The 26,886-nt window shown below is 37.2% G+C and overlaps 1 protein-coding gene across 2 annotated transcripts in view; it reads left to right on the forward strand.

The window, feature by feature from the left end:
• The window catches only part of LOC126830084 (sushi, von Willebrand factor type A, EGF and pentraxin domain-containing protein 1), a 66,938-nt gene that overhangs the window by 15,351 nt on the left and 24,701 nt on the right, over positions 1 to 26,886 (forward strand). Inside the window, exons 19-33 of one of the 2 annotated variants that reach the window (XM_050560304.2) lie at positions 715 to 885; positions 2,842 to 3,018; positions 4,948 to 5,124; positions 7,801 to 7,977; positions 9,331 to 9,507; positions 10,583 to 10,762; positions 11,968 to 12,144; positions 12,939 to 13,115; positions 15,007 to 15,186; positions 18,154 to 18,330; positions 19,456 to 19,632; positions 21,397 to 21,576; positions 22,722 to 22,898; positions 24,008 to 24,184; positions 26,145 to 26,324. In XM_050560304.2, coding sequence (XP_050416261.2) covers positions 715 to 885; positions 2,842 to 3,018; positions 4,948 to 5,124; positions 7,801 to 7,977; positions 9,331 to 9,507; positions 10,583 to 10,762; positions 11,968 to 12,144; positions 12,939 to 13,115; positions 15,007 to 15,186; positions 18,154 to 18,330; positions 19,456 to 19,632; positions 21,397 to 21,576; positions 22,722 to 22,898; positions 24,008 to 24,184; positions 26,145 to 26,324 — 2,661 coding nt within the window. The remainder of the gene's footprint in view (positions 1 to 714; positions 886 to 2,841; positions 3,019 to 4,947; positions 5,125 to 7,800; positions 7,978 to 9,330; positions 9,508 to 10,582; positions 10,763 to 11,967; positions 12,145 to 12,938; positions 13,116 to 15,006; positions 15,187 to 18,153; positions 18,331 to 19,455; positions 19,633 to 21,396; positions 21,577 to 22,721; positions 22,899 to 24,007; positions 24,185 to 26,144; positions 26,325 to 26,886) is intronic. The other variant, XM_050560320.2, reaches the window with a different exon arrangement.

Genomic DNA, 26,886 nt, shown 5'->3' on the forward strand with positions numbered 1-26,886 from the left:
GCCCAATGACGTTTCTATTAAATACGTCATAGCTACCGCCATTATAAAATCACGTAATTTCAAAATAGCATACATATCGCATGACATTTGAGTGTCGTGATATGTGATCGCGGATTGGTGCTGCAAGAAATAAAATGTTCCGCGAATGTTCGGCTTCAACGCAGACGATAAACAACAGAAGTCCAAAAATCTAACACGTTTGATTTCACGAACATTTTTTCGGAACATATTTGTTGGTGCTTTTTTAGACCCGCGGATCGGGTTGAAGAAGGAGCTGACACAGACAAATAGGACATAACATGCTATTTCATGATTAGGAGCCACGGTGGCTAGTTGGTTAAGACGCTGGTTCGCTAGCCTGGAGGTCGGGTGTTCGATCTCTGCATTGGCCGAGAAAGTTCATCTGGATTTTCCGACGTGGTTTCCCCTTGTCAGTGGTGCAGAACGGAGGGTCTGTCAAGGACAACTGACTAGTCCTTCGGATGAGACGAAAAACCCAGGTCCCGTGTATACATTAGAATGCACGTAAAAGATCCCTTGGCAGTTGGAATTCGATATAAGAGTAGGCGATAGTGCCGCTGCCCGGGCAAAATTTCCCTCATAGCACACTGTATGACGTATGCCCGTCTTCATTAGCTCAGCATAGGAGCAGAACAATAGGACGTCAAACCCCAATTCATTTCATTTCATGATTATTGACCTAAACCTTTTCAGTGGGAAAATGTAAAAGACTAAGCTTCGTGGTACCAAACAGCACCCTCAGTCTTGATTTAACCAATCGAAGAGCTGTATATCGTTGTATAACCGGTTTCTTACAAAATGGCCCCGGTACAATCAATTGTAATGTTGCTGGTTCCTGGTCAAAACCACAGATAAACTGTACAAGTAAGTTGAGTGGATTTTGTAAACCTTACAAATGAAGGTACCTACATCAACCGTGCATTTATATTTTAGAACTAGGGTTTTAAATATATCGTCATTGTACAATGTTTAAAATCTTGATGGTTCCTGCGATTCCGATCCACGATGGATAGAGCCACGATTGAACAATATTCCCATTTCAGTCACATCCTTTGTCTTTGGAAAGCACGATGGAGAACCACGATAGTACAATATTTCCATTCCAGTCACATCCTTTGTCTTTGGCAAGCACGATGCAATATTCCCATTCCAGTCACAGCCTTTGTTTTTGGAAAGCAGAGTCAAATGTTTCCATCACGGGCATAATTAGGAGATCAGTCGTATATAAACTTTCTGGCTCAATATCGAACTCTGTGATCAGGAGTCTATATTTTGGTATTTGTTTGTATAGCAGGGCAGTATTGCATTAACATAATAACAAAGAGTATACTTGATAAAATATTCGTCTTCATTATCCCAGTCAGACTTTACGACCTTCGCAGAATCAGTAGTATTACTATTTTAATGCAAAGAAACCTTTTCCAGACGTAAAACTAACTTAAAATGACCATATAAGTTCCATTCTTGTTAATCGCAGAGACAATCGCCACTACGTTACTATGGAGACAAGCGGCAGCTAGGTCTCCTGCCGTTAAATACCGCCTAATTTGTTTAAAAATGAAAAGGTTACCCTCTCCCAACTTTATTGGAATGGATTATGCGAATTATTGAAATAAATTTGAACCATATGTTAGTCCCGAAAGGAGCAAATTTGGGTCGAGTGGACGTTAACCCCTATCTCTCTCTCCCCCTCGTCAAAATTGGGGAGCCTCGCTAGCCTGCATGGAGATCGCGGGTTCGCTCCCGGTGTTTTACGAGAAGGTTCATCGAGATTTTCCGGCGCGGTTTTCCCATGACAGTAGTGTAGGACGGAGGGGCTGACAAGGATAGCTGTCTAGTCGTTCGGATGGGACGAAAAACAGAGGTCCTGTATACACATTGGAGTGCACGTAAAAGATCCCTTGGCAATTGGACTTCTATATAGAGTAGGACCTAACGCCGCTGTCCGGGCAAAATTTCGTCTAACCGTTTGGATGCAACTATGGTGCCAGGCAGGGTAAGCTTACTCTTCCGGACTCCTGTTACTACAGTTCATCATGTATTTTGTACATGGTGAATAGTCCATTTGCTGAATACACTATTTTGCCCATACCTTGTTTTAGGACTTCGAATTTTGTCTAATGGTTGGATTGTTCGGACTAGGTTTTATTTTATTATTACCTCATAGCACACTGTATGGCGTATGCCCGTCTTGATAAGCCCATTGTATGCCTGTCTTCATTAGCCCAGTTCGGAGCAGAACAGTAGGGCGTTAAACCCCATTTCATTTTATTAGCCAATTCGACACAGAACAGTAGGCCGTTCAAACCGATTTCATTTCGCCAAAAATGAAAAATATTATTGTATTCTCCGATACAATAGATATATCGGATAACCTAATGCAATAATTTATTTTTACCGAAATCTTTCCGGATTAGTTACCCTAATTTCATTTAGAAAACCATGAGTGGAGAAGTCGTGTACTAATAAATGCTTGCTTCTACTGAATATTTGATACTATGCAATGTATCATATTCTGATATTGCAGTACGAAACTGTGGCACTGGAATACCATCTATCACCAACGTTAGCCCTACTTAAAAGACAACTACTATGACATTAAATATAAAATAAATATACGTAGGACGCTAAATCTGATTTCATTTCATTTCTTGCAGAATAGAGTAGTAGTAACAGTAGTTATTACCCTTTTTTGAAGGTCAGCGTCTGACCTTTGGTGAATGGAATAGTCCTCTTCATTTCACGTCTAGGTGGTGTGCCAAAAATGTAATTATTGTTTAACACAAATATTAAACTATTAACCGTTTGTTTTTCTTATAGTTGTGGATTGTGGTAAAATACCAGTTGTTGGTAATTCTAAACCAACATATACAACAACAATTTATAAATCAACAGTTACATATAGATGTTTACCGCGTTATGTAGCGAGTGGGGGTATTACTAATGCAGTTTGTCAAGCAAATGGAAAATGGTCTTTACCTACAATAACTTGTAAAGGTAAGGGTATTAAAACATATTACTTATTTTCCTTTCCGTGTATCGGTTGACTTGTCCATATATTCTCTGGGGATCACGTGGCTAAGTGGGTAAGACGCTGGCTCGCTAGACTGGAGGTCGGGTGTTCGATCACTGCCTTGGCCGAGAAAGTTCATTTAGATTTTCCAGCGTGGTTTCCCCTTGTCAGTGATGCAGGACGGAGGGCCTGAGAAGGACAGCTGTCTAGTCGGTCGGATGGGACGAAAAACTGAGGTCCCGTGTACACGTAAAAGATCCCTTGGCTGTTGGAATTCGATAAAAGAGTAGGCCGTAGTGCCGCTGCCCGGGCAAAATTTCCCTCATAGCACACTGTATGGCGCATGCCCGTCTTCATTAGCCCAGTTTAGGAGCAGAACAGTAGGACGTTAAACCCCATTTCATTTTCATAGTCTCTATCATTCAGACAAATAATAGGTCGTTGACTAGATTATCCGGTCTTTTACATTAAAACGAACACGGTCTAACGGTGGTTACTAGCCCTAAAACAAAGATATTGACGCCCATTAAATTAATATAAGGATTGCCATTTCAGAAAATCTATTTGCATTGTTTGTTCAATATCCCATTTCTTGATTTTTTTTATATTATGAATTTTAATTAATCCTAATTCGTCGTCACGATAATGCATGAATTATCGTATTTCGCGAAGGGATGCAACTTTTACTTGACTTAGCGAAATGTTCTGGATAATCAACCACATTAAAAATCAAACTTGCAGTTACACATGGGCAATGGAATAATACTATTTTATTATCGTTTTACATAATTACGTACAGTTATGTTTAATACTGTTATATTTTTACCAATGGCTTTAATCCATGTCCCGAAAATAAAGTTGCATGCGTAACAAAGTGACTCATAACTTTTATCAAACTTAAAGAAGGCAAGTCAATATCATCCAGTCTACGACATTGCAAACACGACTTATTGGTCAATTTAAATCACCATTTTACCGTGAAAAGATGGGCTTCTGATATCAAATATTTAAGATAAAATAAAACTTTTAATATTGCCACACGAATCGCGTACCAGAATGCTTTCAAGGGTCATTTATAGTGATTGGAATAACCAGACGCCAAAACCTGCCAATCCGGATTCTTCGCGTATTTCACCAAACTGATTAGAAATTACAGTACAAACAGAAACGATTGAATGTAATCAGTTTATATACATTCATATTACATTATTATATGCGTTGCGACCCATTTGTGTCCATTTCTAGGTGTCAAAGAATAGACATTTAGCGCCCTTAATCCCATATTACATGCACTGTACTCAACACATATTTTTGATAATATAATACTGACCACTAAATATACATGTATTGGTTGTGTTTAATTACCTACTGGATGGCTGCCCCGTGTTATTGACAATATGGACATTACCTGTGTGTTATATTATACGCTTGAGATAGTCTTAATGACGTAAACGAAACAGGTACGTCTCATAGCGTGAGACGCCATATATAACGATGCCATACAACCATCTAGTTTTATTTTATAGACCCTGCTCCTTATTAGATAATATCAAATTCCCATCTTGCTGGAACATAACTGGAATAGGTTTCCTTCCAGCAACCTGTTCGTGTTTCCTGGCGTGAATAAAGTTTGCATCATATATATCATGGATAATCGAGACTTGATCATCGAGACTACTTTATTCTGATCAAAATTGAGACTGCTTTATTCTGATCAAAACTTCCAATATTCGTAATCTTCACACAAAAGAAAGTAATTTGACTAACATTTTCAATATATCCCTTCCTCATTACTTATGTTTAAACTATTATAGCGAAACTGTCAGCTGGTTATCTACACCTGACATAATGCATCTTTAATACGTTAAATCAGGTTCAGTTCTGTTATTCTTGGTGTATTTTAATTTGTATAGAATCTGTATGTGGGCTACCACCAATTAAATTAAATACAGAATTATCAATAAATTCTACTGGAATAAATGCTGTGGCATTATATGTATGTAGTAATGGATTTGAATTCCGCTCTGGAAATGGTACGATAACTTGTTTATCAACAAAACAATGGACAAACAGTTCTCTTATCTGCAATCGTAAGTAACTATTGATTTTATTGTTGTAATACTCTTTATTTGTACTTAACCTTACATCTTATTGTTTTGTTCTTTTATAATCAATCATTTATTACTGCAAAACCTGTAATGTAAGATTGAGGGCTGTCTAGTCGTTCGGATGGGACAAAAATCAAGGTCCCGTGTACACATTGGCATGCACGTAAAAGTTCCCTTGGCAGTTGGTATTCGATATACGAGTAGGCCGTAGCAGCACAGCTGACCGGGCAAAATTTTCCTCAAAGCACACTGTATCACGCATGCCCATCTTCATTAGCCCAGTGAGAACCGAACAGTAGGACGTTAAACCCCATCTCTGTGTTAAAATTGTATCTGGAACGTGTTTAACGAGTTCTATCACATATGTTATAATGACTCGCACCAATAGTGTCCTTTAAACCCCATTACATGTTAGGTAAGACATCTTAGAACGATACGATATTAGCGACCATATTGGATTTTAATGAAAGCAATACCTCTTTCCCTGCAATCCTGCTACGTGAACAGGAGTTGGGTTGTTTGCCCAGCCGCTTGTGCTTTCTGTGCTAAATACCTCTACAAGCAAGTGAGTTATTGAAGTTAAATTGAACCATGTTAGTCCCGAAATGACCTAATCTGTATCGAGTCAACGTTAAACTCTTTCTCTCACTCCCCTCTCACTCCTCTTTATCTCTCTCTCTCTCTCTCTCTCTCATTCATATTGAAATAACGTTCTTTCGATTATCCACTAGTACGTATACACGGCGTTATGTCCTCTGTCCAGCCTGGTGGGTTTTCTCCGGTTGCCATGGACCCATACGCTCAAGTGCATTATTGAAATAATATGACCATCTCATATTAATTTACATACGAGCTCCCTACATTTTAATGTTAAACTTTTATTCACTATAGGAACCACGGTGGCTAAGTGGGTACGACGCTGGCTCCTTGCATTTTCCGTCGTGGTTTTCCCTTGTCAGTGGTGCAGGACGGGAGCCTGACATTTCATTTATGCACAATAAGCTCTCGGGTCACTATAGATTTTAAGATATTGTAAACCAGTTTTCAACCATAGTTTTATTTCCGAAATGTTTAAGACTTGATACATGTTGGCCAGAGGTGCTGGACGAGGAATCTGGCCCAGATCACTGACTAAGCATTCAGATCTAGCCAAAAAGCGAGGTTACGTTTGTGACAAAGTACTCTATAACTTTCATCAAATTGAACGTTCATTTAGGTGCTTAGAACTTTATGACCTCTGCTGGTTTTTGATAATATATGATAGTAACCTTTCAACTCTGTATAAACTTCTGTTAAGACACGGACTGGCTATGATCTAATTAAACATGTAATTAATCCCATATGGTCTGTGTTCAAGCTCCACATGACTTCAAAGGAATAAGCACATGTCAGTAAGCATGTCATGACGAGATAAAAGACAATTGCATGTATGACCATGTGTCTCATCTATTCTCCGGCGGTATATAATCAGGAGTTTACTAACAGTTACGCAGACGACTAAAACGAGCGGAGACGGAGAGACAGGCGTATGAACTCACCCGAGTTCAGCCACTGCTAGGGTGACCCATGCACCTACAGAAATACAGTCAACCGCTGATAGTTCGAGACTACCACTGAAGCGTGCACATTCGCCGTGTCGAGGCCAACTTTCTGACAGTATGATACTATAAATAGTCATGGCACGTGCAATTCTCTACAAATCTATCAACTATTACAGCCGTAAAAAATTTATTGTTGACGATTTTGAATAGCAGTAAAATTAAGCTTCTTGGTTATTACAGCAGATTTAGAAATTACGTTCGTTTCATTTTTTAAATCGCTTTATCATTAACTGTACCGTTAAGAGCGGCATCTTTTGGTTTAGTACAAATAATATCTCTGAAACACTCGGGTTAGACAGGAACATGATACTAGCAGTAGTTTCATTTTACTTTTACAAGCTTCTTAAAACAATTGTTGAGCTAGCTAACGTGCTCATTTTTAAATTCAATTTTTTGTTCTAGCTTTCTGTTATGTTTCGTAAAAAAGTAGTCTTGATTATCCCGACCTGTCAATCAGCCCTAGAATGGTCGATAGACTGGTTAAGCGAGACTAATTTCAAAACAAGGGCACGTAACCTATCTTTTACTCAAAAGTGTCTGGATGTTATGGACGACACATGGAACCAGTTTTCAGTCTATTATTTATAGATGATTAATGGTCATAGCTTATTAAGTACAACATGATCGTTTATTTAGTGACTATAATTATGTGAAACTGATTTAAGGCTTGGCATATATATAAATATTGTGGCGAAATTGTCGAGATATATGGAGATATTTATGGTGGGTCACCCTACAATTTTGGCAGAGGGGCAGAATGATGGACTTAATATAGTTATGTGTTCCTCTATAGTTCCCGTATTGTTGTTGTAACTGTAGCTGTTTTATATACCTGATGTAAATAAATCATATATTTACTAAAATGATCTCTGTTATCACTAAGATAGTGTTACACACCTAATAGATAGTTGGAATCCACCCACGAAGAGTATCACCGACTACATTAGCCCGGTAGAACTTTTAATACCATTTCATTTTTGTTTTAAATCTAATTCAGTAAAGACATTTATTTTTGGCTCCTGGAATATTGAGTTTTAAAATGAATTTTGTTTTTCAGTGAAAGATTGTAAGAAACCTAATTTAAATATAGCTAATACCAATGTGAGTTATCTGTCCACAACCTACGGGTCACGTGCTACATATCAATGTAATACTGGTTATAACAAAGTCGGCTCTGATGCGTCTACATGTGGTGCTGATGGACGGTGGTCAAAGCCAACACTTACTTGTACTGGTACGTCTAGGTTATCGTTAATTCTTGTGGCACATTTTATATGTGAATAGGGGACATGTCAAATGCATCGAAATGAACCATTTATATATATATATATATGACGTCAATGAAGCAGACGACAAATTTAAGACGTAATTCGCATACCAAAAATGTTTTTATGACATTAAAGAGCATCGTATCTCAGTTTATGGTAAACTTTACCAGTCACAATGTGCTTAGATTTATACTTGACTTGTGCTTTCGTAAGAATGGCCTTGAGAATTTTCTAGGGACGGTATTTTTATAAGTTTCTTACGTAAGAAAAAGTGAAGCATCACTTTGTGCTTACTTTAAGAATTTTCTAGGAACCGGGCCCTGGAGCTCTCACAATTATTCAGTTAATTTGTATGTGTCTGCTTTTTTAATCTTGTGGCACATTTTATATGTGAATAGGGGACATGTCAAATGCATCGAAATGAACCATTTATATATATATATATGACGTCAATGAAGCAGACGACAAATTTAAGACGTAATTCGCATACCAAAAATGTTTTTATGACATTAAAGAGCATCGTAGTCTCAGTTTATGGTAAACTTTACCAGTCACAATGTGCTTAGACTTATACTTGACTTGTGCTTTCGTAAGAATGGCCTTGAGAATTGTCTAGGGACGGTATTTTTATAAGTTTCTTACGTAAGAAAGAGTGAAGCATGACTTTGTGCTTACTTTAAGAATTTTCTAGGAACCGGGCCCTGGTTGCGACCGTCAAAGAAAAAAAAACAATGTGACTTATCCACTAGTTATGACCCCTTTTATGAAAACCTTGTGAACGCGATAGACTGTAGTTTGTAGCGAGACACGGTGGCTCAGTAAGACGTCGGCTCGCTAATCTAGATTTCAGGTATACGATTCCTGCGTTGGCCGACCGGTTCCCTCTTTTCATTGGGGCAAGATGGAGAGCCTGGCAAGGGATAAGGTATAATAGTTTTGGATAGGAAGAACACCCGAGATCCCGAGTACACATTAGTGTGCGCCTAAAAGATCCCTTGGCAGTTGCACATAAATTTAAGAGTAGATTGTATCATTGCTGGGCCAAAATTTCCCTCGTAGCTCTATGTATTGCGCATGCCGTCATAATTAGCCAAATCGGAGCTTAACAGTACGACGCTAAATCTGATCTCATTTCATTTGTTGCAGAATAGTAGGAGTAATAGTAGTTATTTCCCTTTATTGAAGGTTTGCGTCTGACTTCTGGTGAAAAGTCCTCGTCATTTCACGTAATATGCGTCTAGGTTGGTGTGCCAATAATTATTTGAATACAATTATGTTTAACACAAATATTAAAATGTTAACCGTTTGTTTTCTTATAGTTGTGGATTGTGGTAAAATACCAGTTGTTGGTAATTCTAAACCAACATATACAACAACAATTTATAAATCAACAGTTAAATATAGATGTTTACCGCGTTATGTAGCGAGTGGGGGTATTACTAATGCAGTTTGTCAAGCAAATGGTAAATGGTCTTTACCTACAATGGCTTGTAAAGGTAAGAGCATTATTACACACTAAGATCTTGGTTCCTTTTGATAATCGCTGATACCCGAACTTAACTTCTTGGATTATGGCCCCTGATTGTTCGTAAAATCGCATTTTTAGCTTGGGGATTCTCTAGATTTTAAAAACCGTTTAAATACATCACCATTCCACCATAATGAAGGTTGAATTCGTATTTCGGGAAAATCGAAATGACAACTGCCCGACAAAATGACCGTTCTTTGTACGCAAATTGTGTAGAAGTTTGTAATATGAAGGTTGTGGACCCCCTAGATGTCACAATTTTTATCCGATTTTGATGAAACTTAAAACATAATCTTTATATTCCAAAGATCTCTGTCCCTTTTGATATTTGCACATTCCAGGCCACAACTTTCTGGATTATTGCCCCTGATTGAACAAAACAGTCATGTTTTTTTTAGCTTGTTCTCTATCCATCTCTTGCAAAATGTGGGCGTATCCTGCCTGGCAGCCGCTGGTTGATAATATAATACTGAACGCTAAATATACATGTAATGGTTGTGTTTAATTATCTACTGGATGGCTGCCCCGTGTTATTGACAATATGGACATTACCTGTGTGTTATATCATACGTTAGAGATAGTCTTAATGACGTAAACGAAACAGGTACGTGTCATATATAACGATGCCATACAACCGTCTAGTTCCCATCTTGCTGGAATATAACTGGAATAGGTTTCCTTTCAGCAACCTGTTAGTGTTTCCTGGTGTGAATAAAGTTTGCACCATTGACCCTGCTCCTTATTAGATAATATCAAATTCCCATCTTGCTGGAACATAACTGGAATAGGTTTCCTGGCGTGAATAAAGTTTGCATCATATATATCATGGATAATCGAGACTTTTTTATTCTGATCAAAACTTCCAACATTCGTAATCTTCACACAAAAGAAAGTAATTTGACTAACATTTTCAATATATCCCTTCTTCATTACCTATGTTTAAACTATTATAGCGAAACTGTCAGCTGGTTATCTACACCTGACATAATGCATCTTTAATAAGTTAAATCAGGTCCAGTTGTGTTATTCTTTAATTTGTATAGAATCTGTATGTGGGTTACCACCAATTAAATCAAATGCAGAATTATCAATAAATTCTACTGGAATAAATGCTGTGGCATTATATGTATGTAATATTGGATATGAATTCCGCTCTGGAAATGGTACGATAACTTGTTTATCAACAAAACAATGGACAAACAGTTCTCTTATCATCTGCAATCGTAAGTAACTATTGATTTTATTGTTGTAATACTCCTTATTTGTACTTAACCTTACATCTTATTGTTTTGGTCTTTTATAATCAATCATTTATCACTGCAAAACCTGTAATATAAGATGGAGGGATGTTTAGTCGTTCGGATGGGACCAAAAATCAATGTCCCGTGTACACATTGGCATGCACGTAAAAGATCCATTGGCAGTTGGGATTCGATATACGAGTAGGCTATAGCAGCACAGCTGTTCGGGCCACATTGTCCTCACAGTACACTGTATGGCGCATGCCCAGCTTCATTAGACCTGTCAGAGCAGAACAGTAGGACGTTAAACCCCATTACATGTTATTTAAGAAATCTTAGAACGATACGATATTGGCGATCATATTGGATTTTAATGAAAGCAATACCTCTTCCCCTGCAATCCTTCTGCGTGGCACGGGGTTGGGTTGTCTGTCCAACCACTTGGGATTTCTGTGCTAAAGACCTCTACAGGTAAGTTAGTTATTGAAGTTAAATTGAACTATGTTAGTCCCGAAATGACCTAATCTGTATCGAGTGGACGTTAAACTCTGTCCAACCTAGTGTGTTTCCTCCGGTTGCTATGGACCCATACGCCAAAGTGAATTATTGAAATAATGTGAATCTCGTATTAATTTCCATATGGGTTCCCTACATTTTAATTTTAAAATTTTTTGTTCACTATAGAAACCACGGTGACTAAGTGGATAAGACGCTGGCTCCTTGCATTAACTGGGAGTTCATCGGGATTTTACGTCGTGGTTTTTCCCTTGTCAGTGGTGCAGGGCGGAGAGCCTGATATTTCATTACATTTCATTTATGCACAATAAGCTCTCGGGTCACCACAGATTTTAAGATATCGTAAATCAGTTTTTAACCATAGTTTTATTTCCGAAATAATTAAGACGTCCTTGATACATGTTTGCCAGAGGTGCTTGACGGGGGATCTGGCCGAGATCATTAGCTAAGGGTTCAGACCTAGCGAAAAAGCGAGGTTACGTATATACGGCTCTACGTACACATAATAGTTGGAATTCATGAAGAGTATCACACTTCATGACTTATGTCCGACTTCATTAGCCCGGTAGAACTTATAATACCATTTCATTTTTGTTTTAAATCTACTTCCGTAAGGACAATTATTATTGGCTCCTGGAATATTGAGTTTGAAAATGAATTTTGTTTTTCAGTGAAAGATTGTAAGAAACCTAATTTCAATATAACTAATTCCAATGTTAGTTATCTGTCCACAACCTACGGGTCACGTGCTATATATCAATGTAATATTGGTTATAAGAAAGCCGGCTCTGATGCGTCTACATGTGGTGCTGATGGACTGTGGTCAAAGCCAACCATTACTTGTACTGGTATGTTTAGGCTACCGTTATTTCTAAGGCTGAATTTAGGGCCGGATCTAGATGAGGGGAGATCATTCCACTCATGAGGACACCCCAAACCCCCACCTTAACGACCAGAGCAATATAAAAGTGTGTATTTAACACAGCTTTGCGAAGAGATGGTGACAGATGCCTGTTTAAGACTATAGTGCGTTAATAAAATCCATGGGAATCAGATAGCCAAGCATATACTATGTCAATCAGGCACTAGCTAGATCAATTGACCGTGTAGATTATTAATTCTGCTCCTCGATTTACGTTTTATTTATGTTACTGGCTGTGACACTATCGTGGTTGCAACGGTCAAAGAAAAAAACAATGTGACACTTATCCACTAGAGTTATGCCCCCTTTTACGAATATCTTGTGAACGCGATAGACTAGTTTGTAACGAATGGTTTTGTAGAATAGAGGGACACGGTGGCTCAGTGAGTAAGACGTAGACTCGCTAATCTAGATTTCAGGTTTATGATCATTGTGTTGGCCGAACGGTTCCCTCTTTTCATTGGGGCAAGATGGAGGGCCTGGCAAGAGATAAGGTATAGTAGTTTGGATAGGAAGAACACCCGAGATCCCTTGGCAGTTGTACATAAATATAAGAGTAGATTGTAGCGTTTTTTGAAGGTCAGCGTCTGACTTCTGGTTAATGAAATAGTCGTGTTCATTTCATGTAATATGCGTCTAGGTGGGTGTGCCAATAATTATTGGAATACAATTATTGTTTAACACAAATATTAAAATATTAACCGTTTGTTTTTCTTATAGTTGTGGATTGTGGTAAAATACCGGTTGTTGGTAATTCTAAACCAACATATACAACAACAATTTATAAATCAACAGTTAAATATAGATGTTTACCGCGTTATGTAGCGAGTGGGGGTATTACTAATGCAGTTTGTCAAGCAAATGGTAAATGGTCTTTACCTACAATGACTTGTAAAGGTAAGTGTATTAAACATTATACTTATTCTTCCTTCAGTGTATTGGTTGACTTGTCCATATAGTAGGACGTTAAACTCCATTTCATATCATTTCTATCATTCAGACAAATATTCTACGAATAATCGTCTAGATGGGTTGTCATCATTTGAGAATAATAGGTCATTGAGTAGATTATCCGGTCTTTTATATTAATACGAACAAATCCTAAGGGAGGTAACTAGCCTTAAAACAGATGTTGACGCCTATAAATTAATATAAGGATTGCCATTTCAGAAAATCTATTTGCATTGTTTGTTCAATATCCCAAATTCTTGATTTTTTTTAAAGTATGAATTTTAATTAATCTTAATTCGTCGTCTCGATTCATGTTTGTTTATAATAATGTATGAATTGTTAGATTTATTTCGGGAAGGGATGCAACTCTTACTTGACTTAGAGAAATATTCTTGATAATCAATCACATTAAAAACCAAACTTTCAGATTCACATAGGCATGGGAACACTTCGTCAAATGTTGACAACCGATCCAAACCCTCCGTACTTTGAAGACCAGGAGGTTCCGGGTAACCGAGACTAGATCTACACTGCTGTGCTAAACCATAGCCCCCATATCTAATGTGTACATCTAAATACAAGTTTCATTTTCCAGTATTAAGTGTAATCACAGAGCCGTATTTTATTATCGTTTTACATTATCCCGTACAGTTCTGTTTAATCGTGTTATATTTTAACCAATGGCTTTAATCCATGTGCGGAAAATAAAGTTGCATGCCTGACAAAAAGTGACTCATAACTTTTATCAAACTTAAAGAAAGCAAGTCAATATCATCCACAGTCTACGACATTGCAAACACGACTTATTGGTCAATTTAAATCAACATCTTACCGAGAAAAGGGGGCTTCTGATATCCAATATTTAAGACAAAATGAAAATTTTAAAATTGGCACTCGGATCGCGTGCCAGAATGCTTTCAAGCCTCATTTGTAGTGAATCGACTCGATCAACGAGGCTAAACATACCCCACAGGATAATACTACCTGTGTAGATTGGAAACATTGACGCCAAAAACTGCCAATCAATTTGGATTCTTCGCGTATTTCGCCGAACATGATTAGGAATTACAGTACAAACAGAAACGATTGAATGTAAATCAGTTTATATACATTCATATTACATTATTATATACGTTGCGACCCATTTGTGTCCATTTCTAGGTGCCAAAGAATATCCATTTAGCTCCCTTAATCCCGCACTGTAACCCACACATATTTTTATTAATATATTACTGACCGCTAAATATACATGTATTGGTTGTGTTTAATTACCTACTGGATGGCTGCCCCGTGTTATTGACAATATGGACATTACCTGTGTGTTATATTATACGCTTGAGATAGTCTTAATGACGTAAACGAAACAGGTACGTCTCATAGCGTGAGACGCCATATATAACGATGCCATACAACCATCTAGTTTTATTTTATAGACCCTGCTCCTTATTAGATAATATCAAATTCCCATCTTGCTGGAACATAACTGGAATAGGTTTCCTTCAGGCAACCTGTTCGTGTTTCCTGGCATGAATAAAGTTTGCATCATATATATATCATGGATAATCGAGACTTGATCATCGAGACTACTTTATTCTGATCAAAATCGAGACTACTTTATTCTGATCAAAATCGAGACTGCTTTATTCTGATCAAAACTTCCAATATTCGTAATCTTTACACAAAAGAAAGTGATTTTCAATATATCCCTTCTTCATTACCTATGTTTAAACTATTATAGCGAAACTGTCAGCTGGTTATCTACACCTGGCATAATGCATCTTTAATACGTTAAATCAGGTTCAGTTGTGTTATTCTTGGTGTATTTTAATTTGTATAGAATCTGTATGTGGGTTACCACCAATTAAATCAAATGCAGAATTATCAATAAATTCTACTGGAATAAATGCTGTGGCATTATATGTATGTAATATTGGATATGAATTCCGCTCTGGAAATGGTACGATAACTTGTTTATCAACAAAACAATGGACAAACAGTTCTCTTATCATCTGCAATCGTAAGTAACTATTGATTTTATTGTTGTAATACTCTTTATTTTTACTTAACCTTACATCTTATTGTTTTGGTCTTTTATAATCAATCATTTATTACTGCAAAACCTGTAATATAAGATGGAGGGTTGTCTAGTCATTCGGATGGGACCAAAAATCAAGGTCCCGTGTACACATTGGTATGCACGTGAAAGATCCCTTGGCAGTTGGGATTCGATATACGAGTAGGCCGTAACAGCACAGCTGTCCGGGCAAAATTTTTCTCACAGCACACTGTATGGCGCATGCCCGTCTTCATTAGCCCAGTCAGAGCAGAACAGTAGGACGTTAAACCCCACTTCATGTTATGTAAGAAATGTAAGAACGATACGATATTGGCGATCATATTATGGAAGGGTATCACTGCCAATATTAAATGCTCTGCGACAATGTCGTTTTCATTGATTATATGTAAAAAGTACAATGTACAAAGTCCTAATACCGATAATGATCAAGTCAAAATACCTCTAAGGCAAGAGGTAAATGTAAAACGTCAAATGTTAAGTGTTTAATGACAAATGTTTTGTTGGAAAATGCTTTTTTTGACGTGTCTACATTTTATATTTCTCTCATTACATTTTACATTTGCGCTCTGCCACATCCCATTTGTCCATCACGCTTTCTATATAGCAACTTTCGCACAGCATCAACTTCCATATGCAAATGTAGGATATCACGTGACTCATTAACATATACGGAAACCCGGCACACTATAAACCAGCACACTATAAGGATATTCACCGCACGATAACAGTAAATCAAGCTAAAACACACCATAAGAAACTATCTAGACGACCGTGCGTAATCATGAATGTGCCAGGAAATAATTCATAGATTCAAACAGCCAAAGAAACATACCTTCCAGTAATTTATAACACAATAACTGGAATTTCGTATTAATACCCGTATTTTGATATTTTATACACCCCACTCTTTCCGGCCTCTCTATAAACATAGTTAAGTACAGCCTAATTAACTTTGATCCATTAAAAAATATATATATACATCTATAAGCATTGTGCCCAACAAATAAATAATATATTTAAAGAGAGGAATGACTATACATCTTTTAGTATGGACATAGAGAATTTTTGATTAAGCCCCGTAACTTTAGTTTAGTTTAGTTTAGCCCCCCCCCCCCCTTCCTTTAATCTTATTTTGTAAAGTTAAGCAAATATGAATGTGCCAGAAAATTATTTGCATATTTGAAAAGAGCAATCAGTGATACGTAACAAGGTATCTGGAATTTCGTATTTAGACCAGTATTTTTACTTGAATACCCCTTTAATAGTGTGATATTTATTGGATTTGAATTATGAGAATACGATTGTACCAGAAAACTATTTACATATTTACAAACAGAAATGAACCTGCTTTTCACTAATATGTAACATGATGCCTGGAATCATGGTAAAGTACCATCCAAAGTGTCAAGGTAAGTAAATTGTTATTGTGTGCTAGGCTGATTTCCTGTTATCTTTGTTCTGGCTTATAGTGTGCCAGGTTTTCGTATATGTTAATAAGTCACGTGATATCCTACATTTGCATATGAAAGTTGATGCTATGCGAAACATGCTATGTAGAATGTGTGAAGGGATGTGGCAGAGAGCAAATGTAATGAGAGAAATATAAACACGTCAAAAAAGGAATTTTCCCACAAAACATTTGTCATTTAACACTTAACATTTGACGTTTTACATTTAACTCTTGCCTTAGAGGTATTTTGACTTTATCATTACTGGTATTAGGACTTTGTACATTGTACTTTTTACATATAATCAATGGAAAAGACATTGTCGCAGAGCATATTGGTTTTAATGAAAGCAATACCTCTTCCCCTGCAATCCTTCTAGTGACACGGGGTTGGGTTGGGCATTCTCTATTAAAGACCTCTACAAGCAAGTGAGTTATTCAAGTTAAATTGAACCATTATGTTAGTCCTGAAATGACCTAATCTGTATTGAGTGGACGTTAAACTCTGTCCAACCTGGGGGGATCACGGTGGCTATGTGGGTAAGACGCTGGTTCGCTAGAATGGAGGTCGGGTGTTCGATCTCTGCATTGGCCGAGAAAGTTCTTCCAGATTTTCCGGCGTGGTTTCCCCTTGTCAGTGATGCATATTGTTCGAATGGGACGAAAAACCGAGGTCCTGTGTACACATTGACGTGCACGTAAAAGATCCCTTGGCAGTTGGAATTCCCTCATAGCACAATGTATGGCGTATGCCCGTCTTCATTAGCCCAGTTTAGGAGCAGAACAGTAAGACGTTAAACCCCATTTCATTTCTGTCCAACCTGGTGGGTTTTCTCTGATTGCTATGGACCCATACGCCCAAGTGCATCATTGAAATAATGTGAATCTCTCATATTAATTTACATTACGAGCTACCTACCATTACGAGCTACCTACATTTTAATGTTAAACTTTTGTTCACTATAGAAACAAGGGCGACTAAGTGGGTAAGACGCTGGCTCCTTGCATTAACCGAGAGAGTTCATCGGGATTTTCCCTCGTCAGTGGGGCAGGACGGAGAGCCTGACATTCCAATTACATTTCATTTATGCACAATAAGCTCTCAGGTCACCATAGATTTTAACATATTGTAAACCAGTTTTCAACCATAGTTTTATCTCTGAAATATTTAAGACTTCCTTGATACATGTTTGCCATAGGTGTTGGACGGGGAATCTGGCCGAGATCATTAGCTAAGCGTTCAGATCTAGCGAAAAAGCGAGGTTACGTATATACGGCTACGTAAACCTAATAGATAGTTGGAATCCATGAAGAGTATCGCACTTCATGAATTAAGTCCGACTTCATTAGCCCGGTAGAACTTTTAACACCATTTCATTTTTGTTTTAAATCTAATTCAGTAAGGACAATTATTATTGGCTCCTGGAATATTGAGTTTTAAAATGAATTTTGTTTTTCAGTGAAAGATTGTAAGAAACCTAATTTAAATATAGCTAATTCCAATGTGAGTTATCTGTCCACAACCTACGGGTCGCGTGCTATATATCAATGTAATACTGGTTATAACAAAGCCGGTTCTGATGCGTCTACATGTGGTGCTGATGGACGGTGGTCATTGCCAACAATCACTTGCACTGGTAAGTCTAGGCTATGTTTATTTCTACGCTCAATTCAGTGCCGGATCAAGATGAGGGGAGATCATTCCACTCATGAGGACACCCCAAACACCCACCTTAACGACCAGAGCAATATAAAAGTGTGTATGTAACACAACTGCGCGAAGCTGCTGGAGCTAGTGACAGACTATAGTGCGTTAATAAAATCCATAGGCTTCAGATTGCCAAGCATATATGTAAATCACGCACTAGCTGGATCAATTGACCGTGTAGATTATTTATTCTGCTCCTCGATTTACGTTTTATTTATGTCACTGGCTGTTACACTATCCTGGTTGCGACCGTCAAAGAAAAAAAAAACAATGTGACACTTATCCACTAGAGTTATGCCCCATTTTCCGAAAAGCTTGTGAATGCGATAGACTGTAGTTTGTAGCGAATGGTTTTGTAGGATAGAGAGACACTTTGGCCCAGTAAAACGTCGGCCTGCTAATCTACATTTCAGGTTTACGATCATTGTGGTGGCCGACCGGTTCCCTCTTTTCATTGGTGCAAGATGGAGGGCCTGGCAAGGGATAATGTATAGAAGGTCGGATAGGAAGAACATCCAAGATCCCGTGTAAACATTAGTGTTCACCTAAAAGATCCTTTGGCAGTTGCACTAAAATATAAGAGTATATTTCCCTCGCAGCTCTATGTATGGCGTATGCCGTCTTCATTAGCCCAGTCGGTGTATAACACTAGGACGCTAAATCTGATCTCATTTCATTTCTTGCAGAATAAAGTAGTAGTAACAGTAGTTATTTCCCTTTTTTGAAGGTCTGCGTCTGACTTCTGGTTAATGGAATAGTCCTCTTCATTTCAAGGAGTAGGGTCGCCTGTCCAACCTCGTGGGTTTCTCTGGGTTCTCCGGTTTCCTCCCACTGCTAAATACCCATATGCGCAAGCGAATTATTGAAATAAAATTGTACCATGTGTTAGTCCCGAAATGACCTAGTTTGTGTCGAGTGGACGTTAAACCCCATTTCTCTCTCTCTCTCCTTCATTTCGCGTAATATGCGTCTAGGTGGGTGTGCCAATAATTATTTGAATACAATTATTGTTTAACACAAATTTTAAAATATTAACCGTTTGTTTTTCTTATAGTTGTGGATTGTGGTAAAATACCAGTTGTTGGTAATTCTAAACCAACATATACAACAACAATTTATAAATCAACAGTTAAATATAGATGTTTACCGCGTTATGTAGCGAGTGGGGGCATTACTAATGCAGTTTGTCAAGCAAATGGAAAATGGTCTTTACCTACGATGACATGTAAAGGTAAGAGTATTAAAACATATTGCTTATTCTCCTTTCAGTGTATCGGTTGACTTGTTCACATATACATAGTCTCTATCATTCAGACAAATATTATATGAATATTAGTCTAGATGAGTTGTCAACATTTGAGAATAATAGGTTATTGACTAGATTATCCGGTCTTTTACATTAAAGCGAATAAAGTCTAAGGGAGGTAACTAGCTCTAAAAACAAAGATATTGACGCTCATTAAATTTATATAAGTATTGCCATTTCAGAAAATCTATTTGCATTATTTGTTCAATATCCCAAATTCTTCATTCTTTTTTAAAGTATGAATTTTAATTAATCCTTATTCATAGTCACGATTCATGTTTGTTTATAATAATGCATGAATTGTGGGATTTATTTCGAGAAGGGATGCAACTCTTACTTGATTTAGCGAAATGTTCTGGATAATCAACCACATTAAAAATATCAAACTTACAGTTACACATGGGCAATGGAACACTTCGTCAAATGTTGACAACCGATCCAAACCCTCCGTACTTTGAAGACCAGGAGGTTCTGGGTAACCGAGACTATATCTACACTGCGGTACTAAACCACAGCCTCCGTATCTAAAGCGTACATCAAGTATAAGTGTAATTACAAACAGAACCATATTTTATCATCGTTTTACATAATCACGTACAGTTCTGTTTAATCGTATTATATTTTAACCAATGACTTTAATCCATATCCCGAAAATAAAGTTGCATGCGTGACAAAGTGAGTCATAACTTTTATCAAAGTTAAAAAAGGCAAGTCAATATCATCCACAGTCTACGACATTGCAAACAGGACTGATTGGTCAATTTAAATCAACATTGATGTTATCTTACCCTGAAATCCAAGATTTAAGATAAATGAACATTTTAAAATTGGCACACGAATCGCGTTCCAGAATCCTTTCAAAGTCATTTATAGTGATTGGAATAATCAGACGCCAAAACCTGTCAATCAATTTAGTGTTTTCGCGTATTTCGCCAAACTGATTAGGAATTACAGTACAAACAGAAATGATTGAATGTAAATCAGTTTATATTCATTCATATTACATTATTATATATTTGTGTCCATTTCTAGGTGCCAAAGAGTATCCATTTAGCTCCATTAATCCCATATTACATGCACTGTACCCTACACATATTTTTGATAATATAATACTGACAACTAAATATACATGTATTGGTTGTGTTTAATTACTTACTGGATGGCTGTCCCGTGTTATTGACAATATGGACATTACCTGTGTGTTATATCATACGTTAGAGACGTATGACGTAAACGAAACAGGTGCGTGTCATAGCGTGAGACGCCATATATAACGATGCCATACAACCATCTAGTTTTATTTTATAGACCCTGCTCCTTATTAGATAATATCAAATTCCCATCTTGCTGGAACATAACTGGAATAGGTTTCCTTTGAGCAACCTGTTCCTGTTTTCTGGCGTGAATAAAATTTGCAACATATATATCATGGATGATCGAGACTTTATCATCGTAGCATTGGTAGCAATGAAGGTCGAGACTGCATTCTGATCAAAACTTCCAATATTCGTAATTTTCAGACAAAAGAAAGTAATTTGACTAACATTTTTAATATATCCTTTTTCATTACCTATGTTTAAACTATTATAGCGAAACTGTCAGCTGGTTATCTACACCTGGCATAATGTATCTTTAATACGTTAAATCAGCTCCAGTTGTGTTATTCTTGGTGTATTTTAATTTGTATAGAATCTGTATGTGGATTACCACCAATTAAATCAAATGCAGAATTATCAATAAATTCTACTGGAATAAATGCCGTGGCATTATATATATGTAATATTGGATATGAATTCCGCTCTGGAAATGGTACGATAACTTGTTTATCGACAAAACAATGGACAAACAGTTCTCTTATCATCTGCAATCGTAAGTAACTATTGATTTTATTGTTGCAATACTCCTTATTTGTACTTAACCTTAGATCTTATTGTTTTTGGTCTTTTATAATCAATCATTTATCGCTTCAAAACCTGTAATGTAAGGTGGAGGGCTGTCTAGTCGTTCGGATGGGACCAAATATCAAGGTCCCGTGTACACATTGGCATGCACGTGAAAGATCCCGTGGCAGTTGGGATTCGATATACGAGTATTCCGTAGCAGCACAGCTGTCCGGGCAAATTTTTTTCCTCACAGCACACTATATGGCGCATGTCCATCTTCATTAGCCCAGTCACAGCAGAACAGTAGGACGTTAAACCCCATTTCATGTTATGTAAGAAATGTTAGAACGATACGATATTGGCGATCATATTGGATTTTAATGAAGGCAATTCCTCTTCTCCTGTCTTTCCCTGCAAACCTTCTACGTGACAAGGGGTTGGGTTGGGCTTTCTCTATTAAAGACCTCTACAAGCAAGTGAGTTATTGAAGTTAAATTGAACCATATGTTAGTCCCGAAATGACCTTATCTGTATTGAGTGGACGTTAAACTCTGTCCAACCTGGTGGGTTTTCTCAGGTTGCTATGGACCCATACGCCAAAGTGCATCATTGAAATAATGTGAATCTCTCATAATAATTTGTTCACTATAGAAACCAGGGTGGCTAAGTGGGTAAGACGCTAGCTCCTTGCATTAGCCGAGAGAGTTCATCAGGATTTTCCCTTGTTAGGGGTGCAGGACGGAGAGCCTGACATTTCAATTACATTTCATCTATGCACAATAAGCTCTCAGGTCTCCATAGATTTTAAGATACCGTAAACCAGTTTTCAACCATAGTTTTATTTCCGAAATATTTAAGACTTGATACATGTTTGCCAGAGGTGCTGGGCGGGGGATCTGGCAGAGATCATTAGCTAAGAGTTCAGACCTAGCGAAAAAGCGAGGTTACATATATACGCCTAATAGATAGTTGGAATCCATGAAGAGTATCATACTTCATGACTTATGTCCAACTTCATTGAACCGGTAGAACTTTTAATACCATTTCATTTTTGTTTAAAATCTAATTCAGTAAAGACAATTATTATTGGCTCCTGGAATATTGAGTTTTAAAATGAATTTTGTTTTTCAGTGAAAGACTGTAAGAAACCTAATTTCAATATACGTAATTCCAATGTGAGTTATCTGTCCACAACCTACGGGTCACGTGCTATATATCAATGTAATACTGGTTATAACAAAGCCGGCTCTGATGCGTCCACGTGTGGTGCTGATGGACGGTGGTCAAAGCCAACCATTACTTGTACTGGTAAGTCTAGGCTATCGTTATTTCTAAGCCTCAATTCAGTGTCAGATCTAGATGAGGGGAGATCATTCCACTCATGAGGACCCCCCCCCCCCCCAAATCCCCACCTTAACGACCAGAGCAATACAAAATTGTGTATTTATCACAACTGTGCGAAGCTGCTGGGGATGGTGACAGATGACTGATTAAGACTAAAGTCCACAGGTTTCAGATTGCGTAGCATATATGTAAATCGGGCACTAGCTAGACCAATTGACAGTGTAGATTAGTCATTCTAATCCCCGATTTATGTTTTATTTATGTCACTGGCTGTGACACTCTCCAGGGGCCTGTTTCACAAAATTTTAACAAAGATAAAATCCAAATTATAGTAATTTGATTGGATAATATTAGATTGATTTTAGTGCTTAGCCAATCAAAATTGAAGAATCTACTAAAATTTTGATTTTATCTTTAGTTAAAATTTCGTGAAACAGGGCCCTGGTTGCAACCGTCAAAGAAATAAACAATCTGACACTTTTCCGAAAACCTTGTGAACGCGATAGACTAGTTTGTAGCGAATGGTTTTGTAGAATAGAGAGACGTGGTGGCTCAGTGAGTAAGACGTCGGCTCGCTAATCTAGATTTCAGGATTACGATCATTGCGCTGGCCGACCGGTTGCCTCTTTTCAGGCCGACCGATTGCCTCTTTTCATTGGTACAATGTGGGGGGCCTGGCAAGGGATAATGTATAGTAGTTCGGATAGGAAGAACACCCGAGATCCCGTGTACACATTAGCGTGCAACTAAAAGATCCCTTGGCAGTTGCACATAAATATGAGATAGTAGAGTTGCTGGGGCAAAATTTTCCTCGTAGCTCTAGGTATGTCGTATGACGTCTTCATTAGCGCAATCGAGACATAACAGTACGACGCTAAATCTCATTTCATTTCTTGCAGAATAGAGTAGCAATAACAGTAGTCATTTCCCTTTTTTGAAGGTCAGTGTCTGACTTCTAGTTAATGGAATAGTCCTCTTCATTTTACGTAATATGCGTCTAGGTGGGTGTGCCAATAATTATTTGAATACAATTATTGTTTAACACAAATATTAACCGTTTGTTTTTCTTATAGCTGCGGATTGTGGTAAAATACCAGTTGTTGGTAATTCTAAACCAACATATACAACAACAATTTATAAATCAACAGTTAAATATAGATGTTTACCGCGTTATGTAGCGAGTGGGGGTATTACTAATGCAGTTTGTCAAGCAAATGGAAAATGGTCTTTACCTACAATGACTTGTAAAGGTAAGAGTATTAAACATAATACTTATTCTCCTTTCAGTGTATTGGTTGACTTGTCCTCATAGTCTCTATCATTAAGACAAACATTCTACGAATATTAGTCTAGACGGGTTGTCAACATTTGAGAATAATAGGTCATTGACTAGATTATCCGGTCTTTTACATTAAAACTAACAAAATCTAAGGGTAGTAACTCGCCCTAAAACAAAGATGTTGACGCCCATTAAATTAATATAAGGATTGCCGTTTGAGAAAATCTATTTGCATTGCTTGTTCAAAATCCCAAATTCTTGATTTTTTTATAATAACATTTATCTCTTCATGGATCATATCTATGAATTTTAAACATACATTATGCAAAAGCTAATTACAGATCTTTTTTTAGTGCTGAAATGTTATATAAACTATTAATTAGACATTAATTAACAAAACAAGACCATAATCCACCATAATCTAGATTTTAACTAGATTAGTACGGTTCGCCATTTAAAAATTTAATTTAAAAATGGGAAAGCGAGGCTAAGTTTCGAATATACCTGTGCTCTGGTTACCACAATGCACACATATTTTAAAAACTACAGTGATAACTTGGTTCAGAATAAAGTTATTTAAATGAAATTTTCAATATTTTCAGTTTGCATTGTCTATTTTCGAAATATTATAGTAAGAATGGTCAGCTCTTTATCTAAATCTTAACTAATGTATCTTTTATTATTCCTAAATAATGCATGAATTATGGGATTTATTTCGTGGAGGGGTGCAACTCTTACTTGACTTGGCGAAATGTTCTGGAGGATCCGGGTAACCGAGACCTCATCTACACTGCTGTGCTAAATCATAGCCTACATATCTAATGTGTACATCTAAATACAAGTTTCATGTTCCAGTATTAAGTGTAATCACAGACAAAGCCATATTTTATTATAGTTTTACATAATCCCGTACAGTTCTGTTTAATCCTGTTATATTTTAACCAATGGCTTTAATCCATGCCCCGAAAATAAAGTTGCATGCGTGACGAAGTGATCCATAACTTTTATAAAACTTAAAGAAGGCAAGTCAATATCATCCAGTCGATTTAAATCAACATCTTACCTTGAAAAGATGGGCTTCTGATATCCATGATTTAAGACATACTACACAAGATAATACTACCACTGTAGATTGGAATAACCAGACGCCAAAACTGCCAATCAATTTAGACTCTTCGCCTATTTCGTCGAACTTATAAGGAATTACAGTACAAACAGAAACGATTGAATGTAAATCAGTTTATATACATTCATATTACATTATTATATTCGTTGCGACCCATTTGTGTCCATTTCTATTTGCCAAAGAATCGCCATTTAGCTCCCTTAATCCCATATTACATGCACTGTACCCCACACATATTTTTGATAATATAATACTGACCACTAAATATACATGTATTGGTTGTGTTTAATTACCTACTGGATGGTTGCCTCGTGTTATTGACAATATGGACATCACCTGTGTGTTATATCATACGTTAGAGATAGTCTTAATGACGTAAACGAAACGATGCTATACAACCGTCTAGTTTTATTTGATAGACCCTGCTTCTTATAAGACAAGATGGGAATTTAGTATTATCTTGCCGGAACATAACTGGAATAGGTTTCCTTCTAGCAACCTATTCGTGCTTCCTGTGTGAATCAAGTTTGCATCATATACATCATGGATAATCGAGACTTTATCATCTTAGCATCGGTAGCAATGAAGGTCGAGACTGCATTCTGAACAAAACTTCCCATTTTCGTAATTTTCACACAAAAGAAAGTAATTTGACTAACATTTTCAATATATCCCTTTTTCATTACCTATGTTTAAACTATTATAGCGAAACTGTCAGCTGGTTATCTTTCGCCCGGCATAATGCATCTTTAATACGTTAAATCAGGTCCAGTTGTGTTATTCTTGTGTATTTTAATTTGTATAGAATCTGTATGTGGGTTACCACCAATTAAATCAAATGCAGAATTATCAATAAATTCTACTGGAATAAATGCTGTGGCATTATATATATGTAATATTGGATATGAATTCCGCTCTGGAAATGGTACGATAACTTGTTTATCAACAAAACAATGGACAAACAGTTCTCTTATCATGTGCAATCGTAAGTAACTATTGATTTTATTGTTGTAATACTCTTTATTTGTACTTAACCTTACATCTTATTGGTTTAGACTTTTATAACCATTTATTGCTTCAAAACCTGTAATATAAGATGGAGGGCTGTCTAGTCGTTCGGATGGCACCAAAAATCAAGGTCCCGTATACGCAATGGCATGCACGTGAAAGATCCCTTGGCAGTTGGGATTTGATATACGAGTAGGCCATAGCAAAACAGCTGTCGGGGCAAAATTGTCCTCACAGCACACTGTATGGCGCATGCCCATCTTCATTAGCTCAGTCAGAGCAGAACAGTAGGACGTGATAAGGTGTTGGATTGTCTGTCTAACCCCTTGGACTTTCGGTGCTAATGACCTCTACAAGTAAGTGAGTTATTGAAGTTAAATTAAGCCATATGTTAGTTCCGAAATGACCTAATCTGTATCGAGTGGACGTTAAACTCTGTCCAACCTGGTGTGTTTTTTCCGTTGTGTAGTTAAACTTCTGTTCACTATGGAAACCATGGTGGCTAAGTGGGTAAGACGCTGGCTCCATGCATTAATCGA

This window comes from Patella vulgata, chromosome 8 (assembly GCF_932274485.2).
Source record: "Patella vulgata chromosome 8, xgPatVulg1.2, whole genome shotgun sequence".
Taxonomy (NCBI): domain Eukaryota; kingdom Metazoa; phylum Mollusca; class Gastropoda; family Patellidae; genus Patella; species Patella vulgata.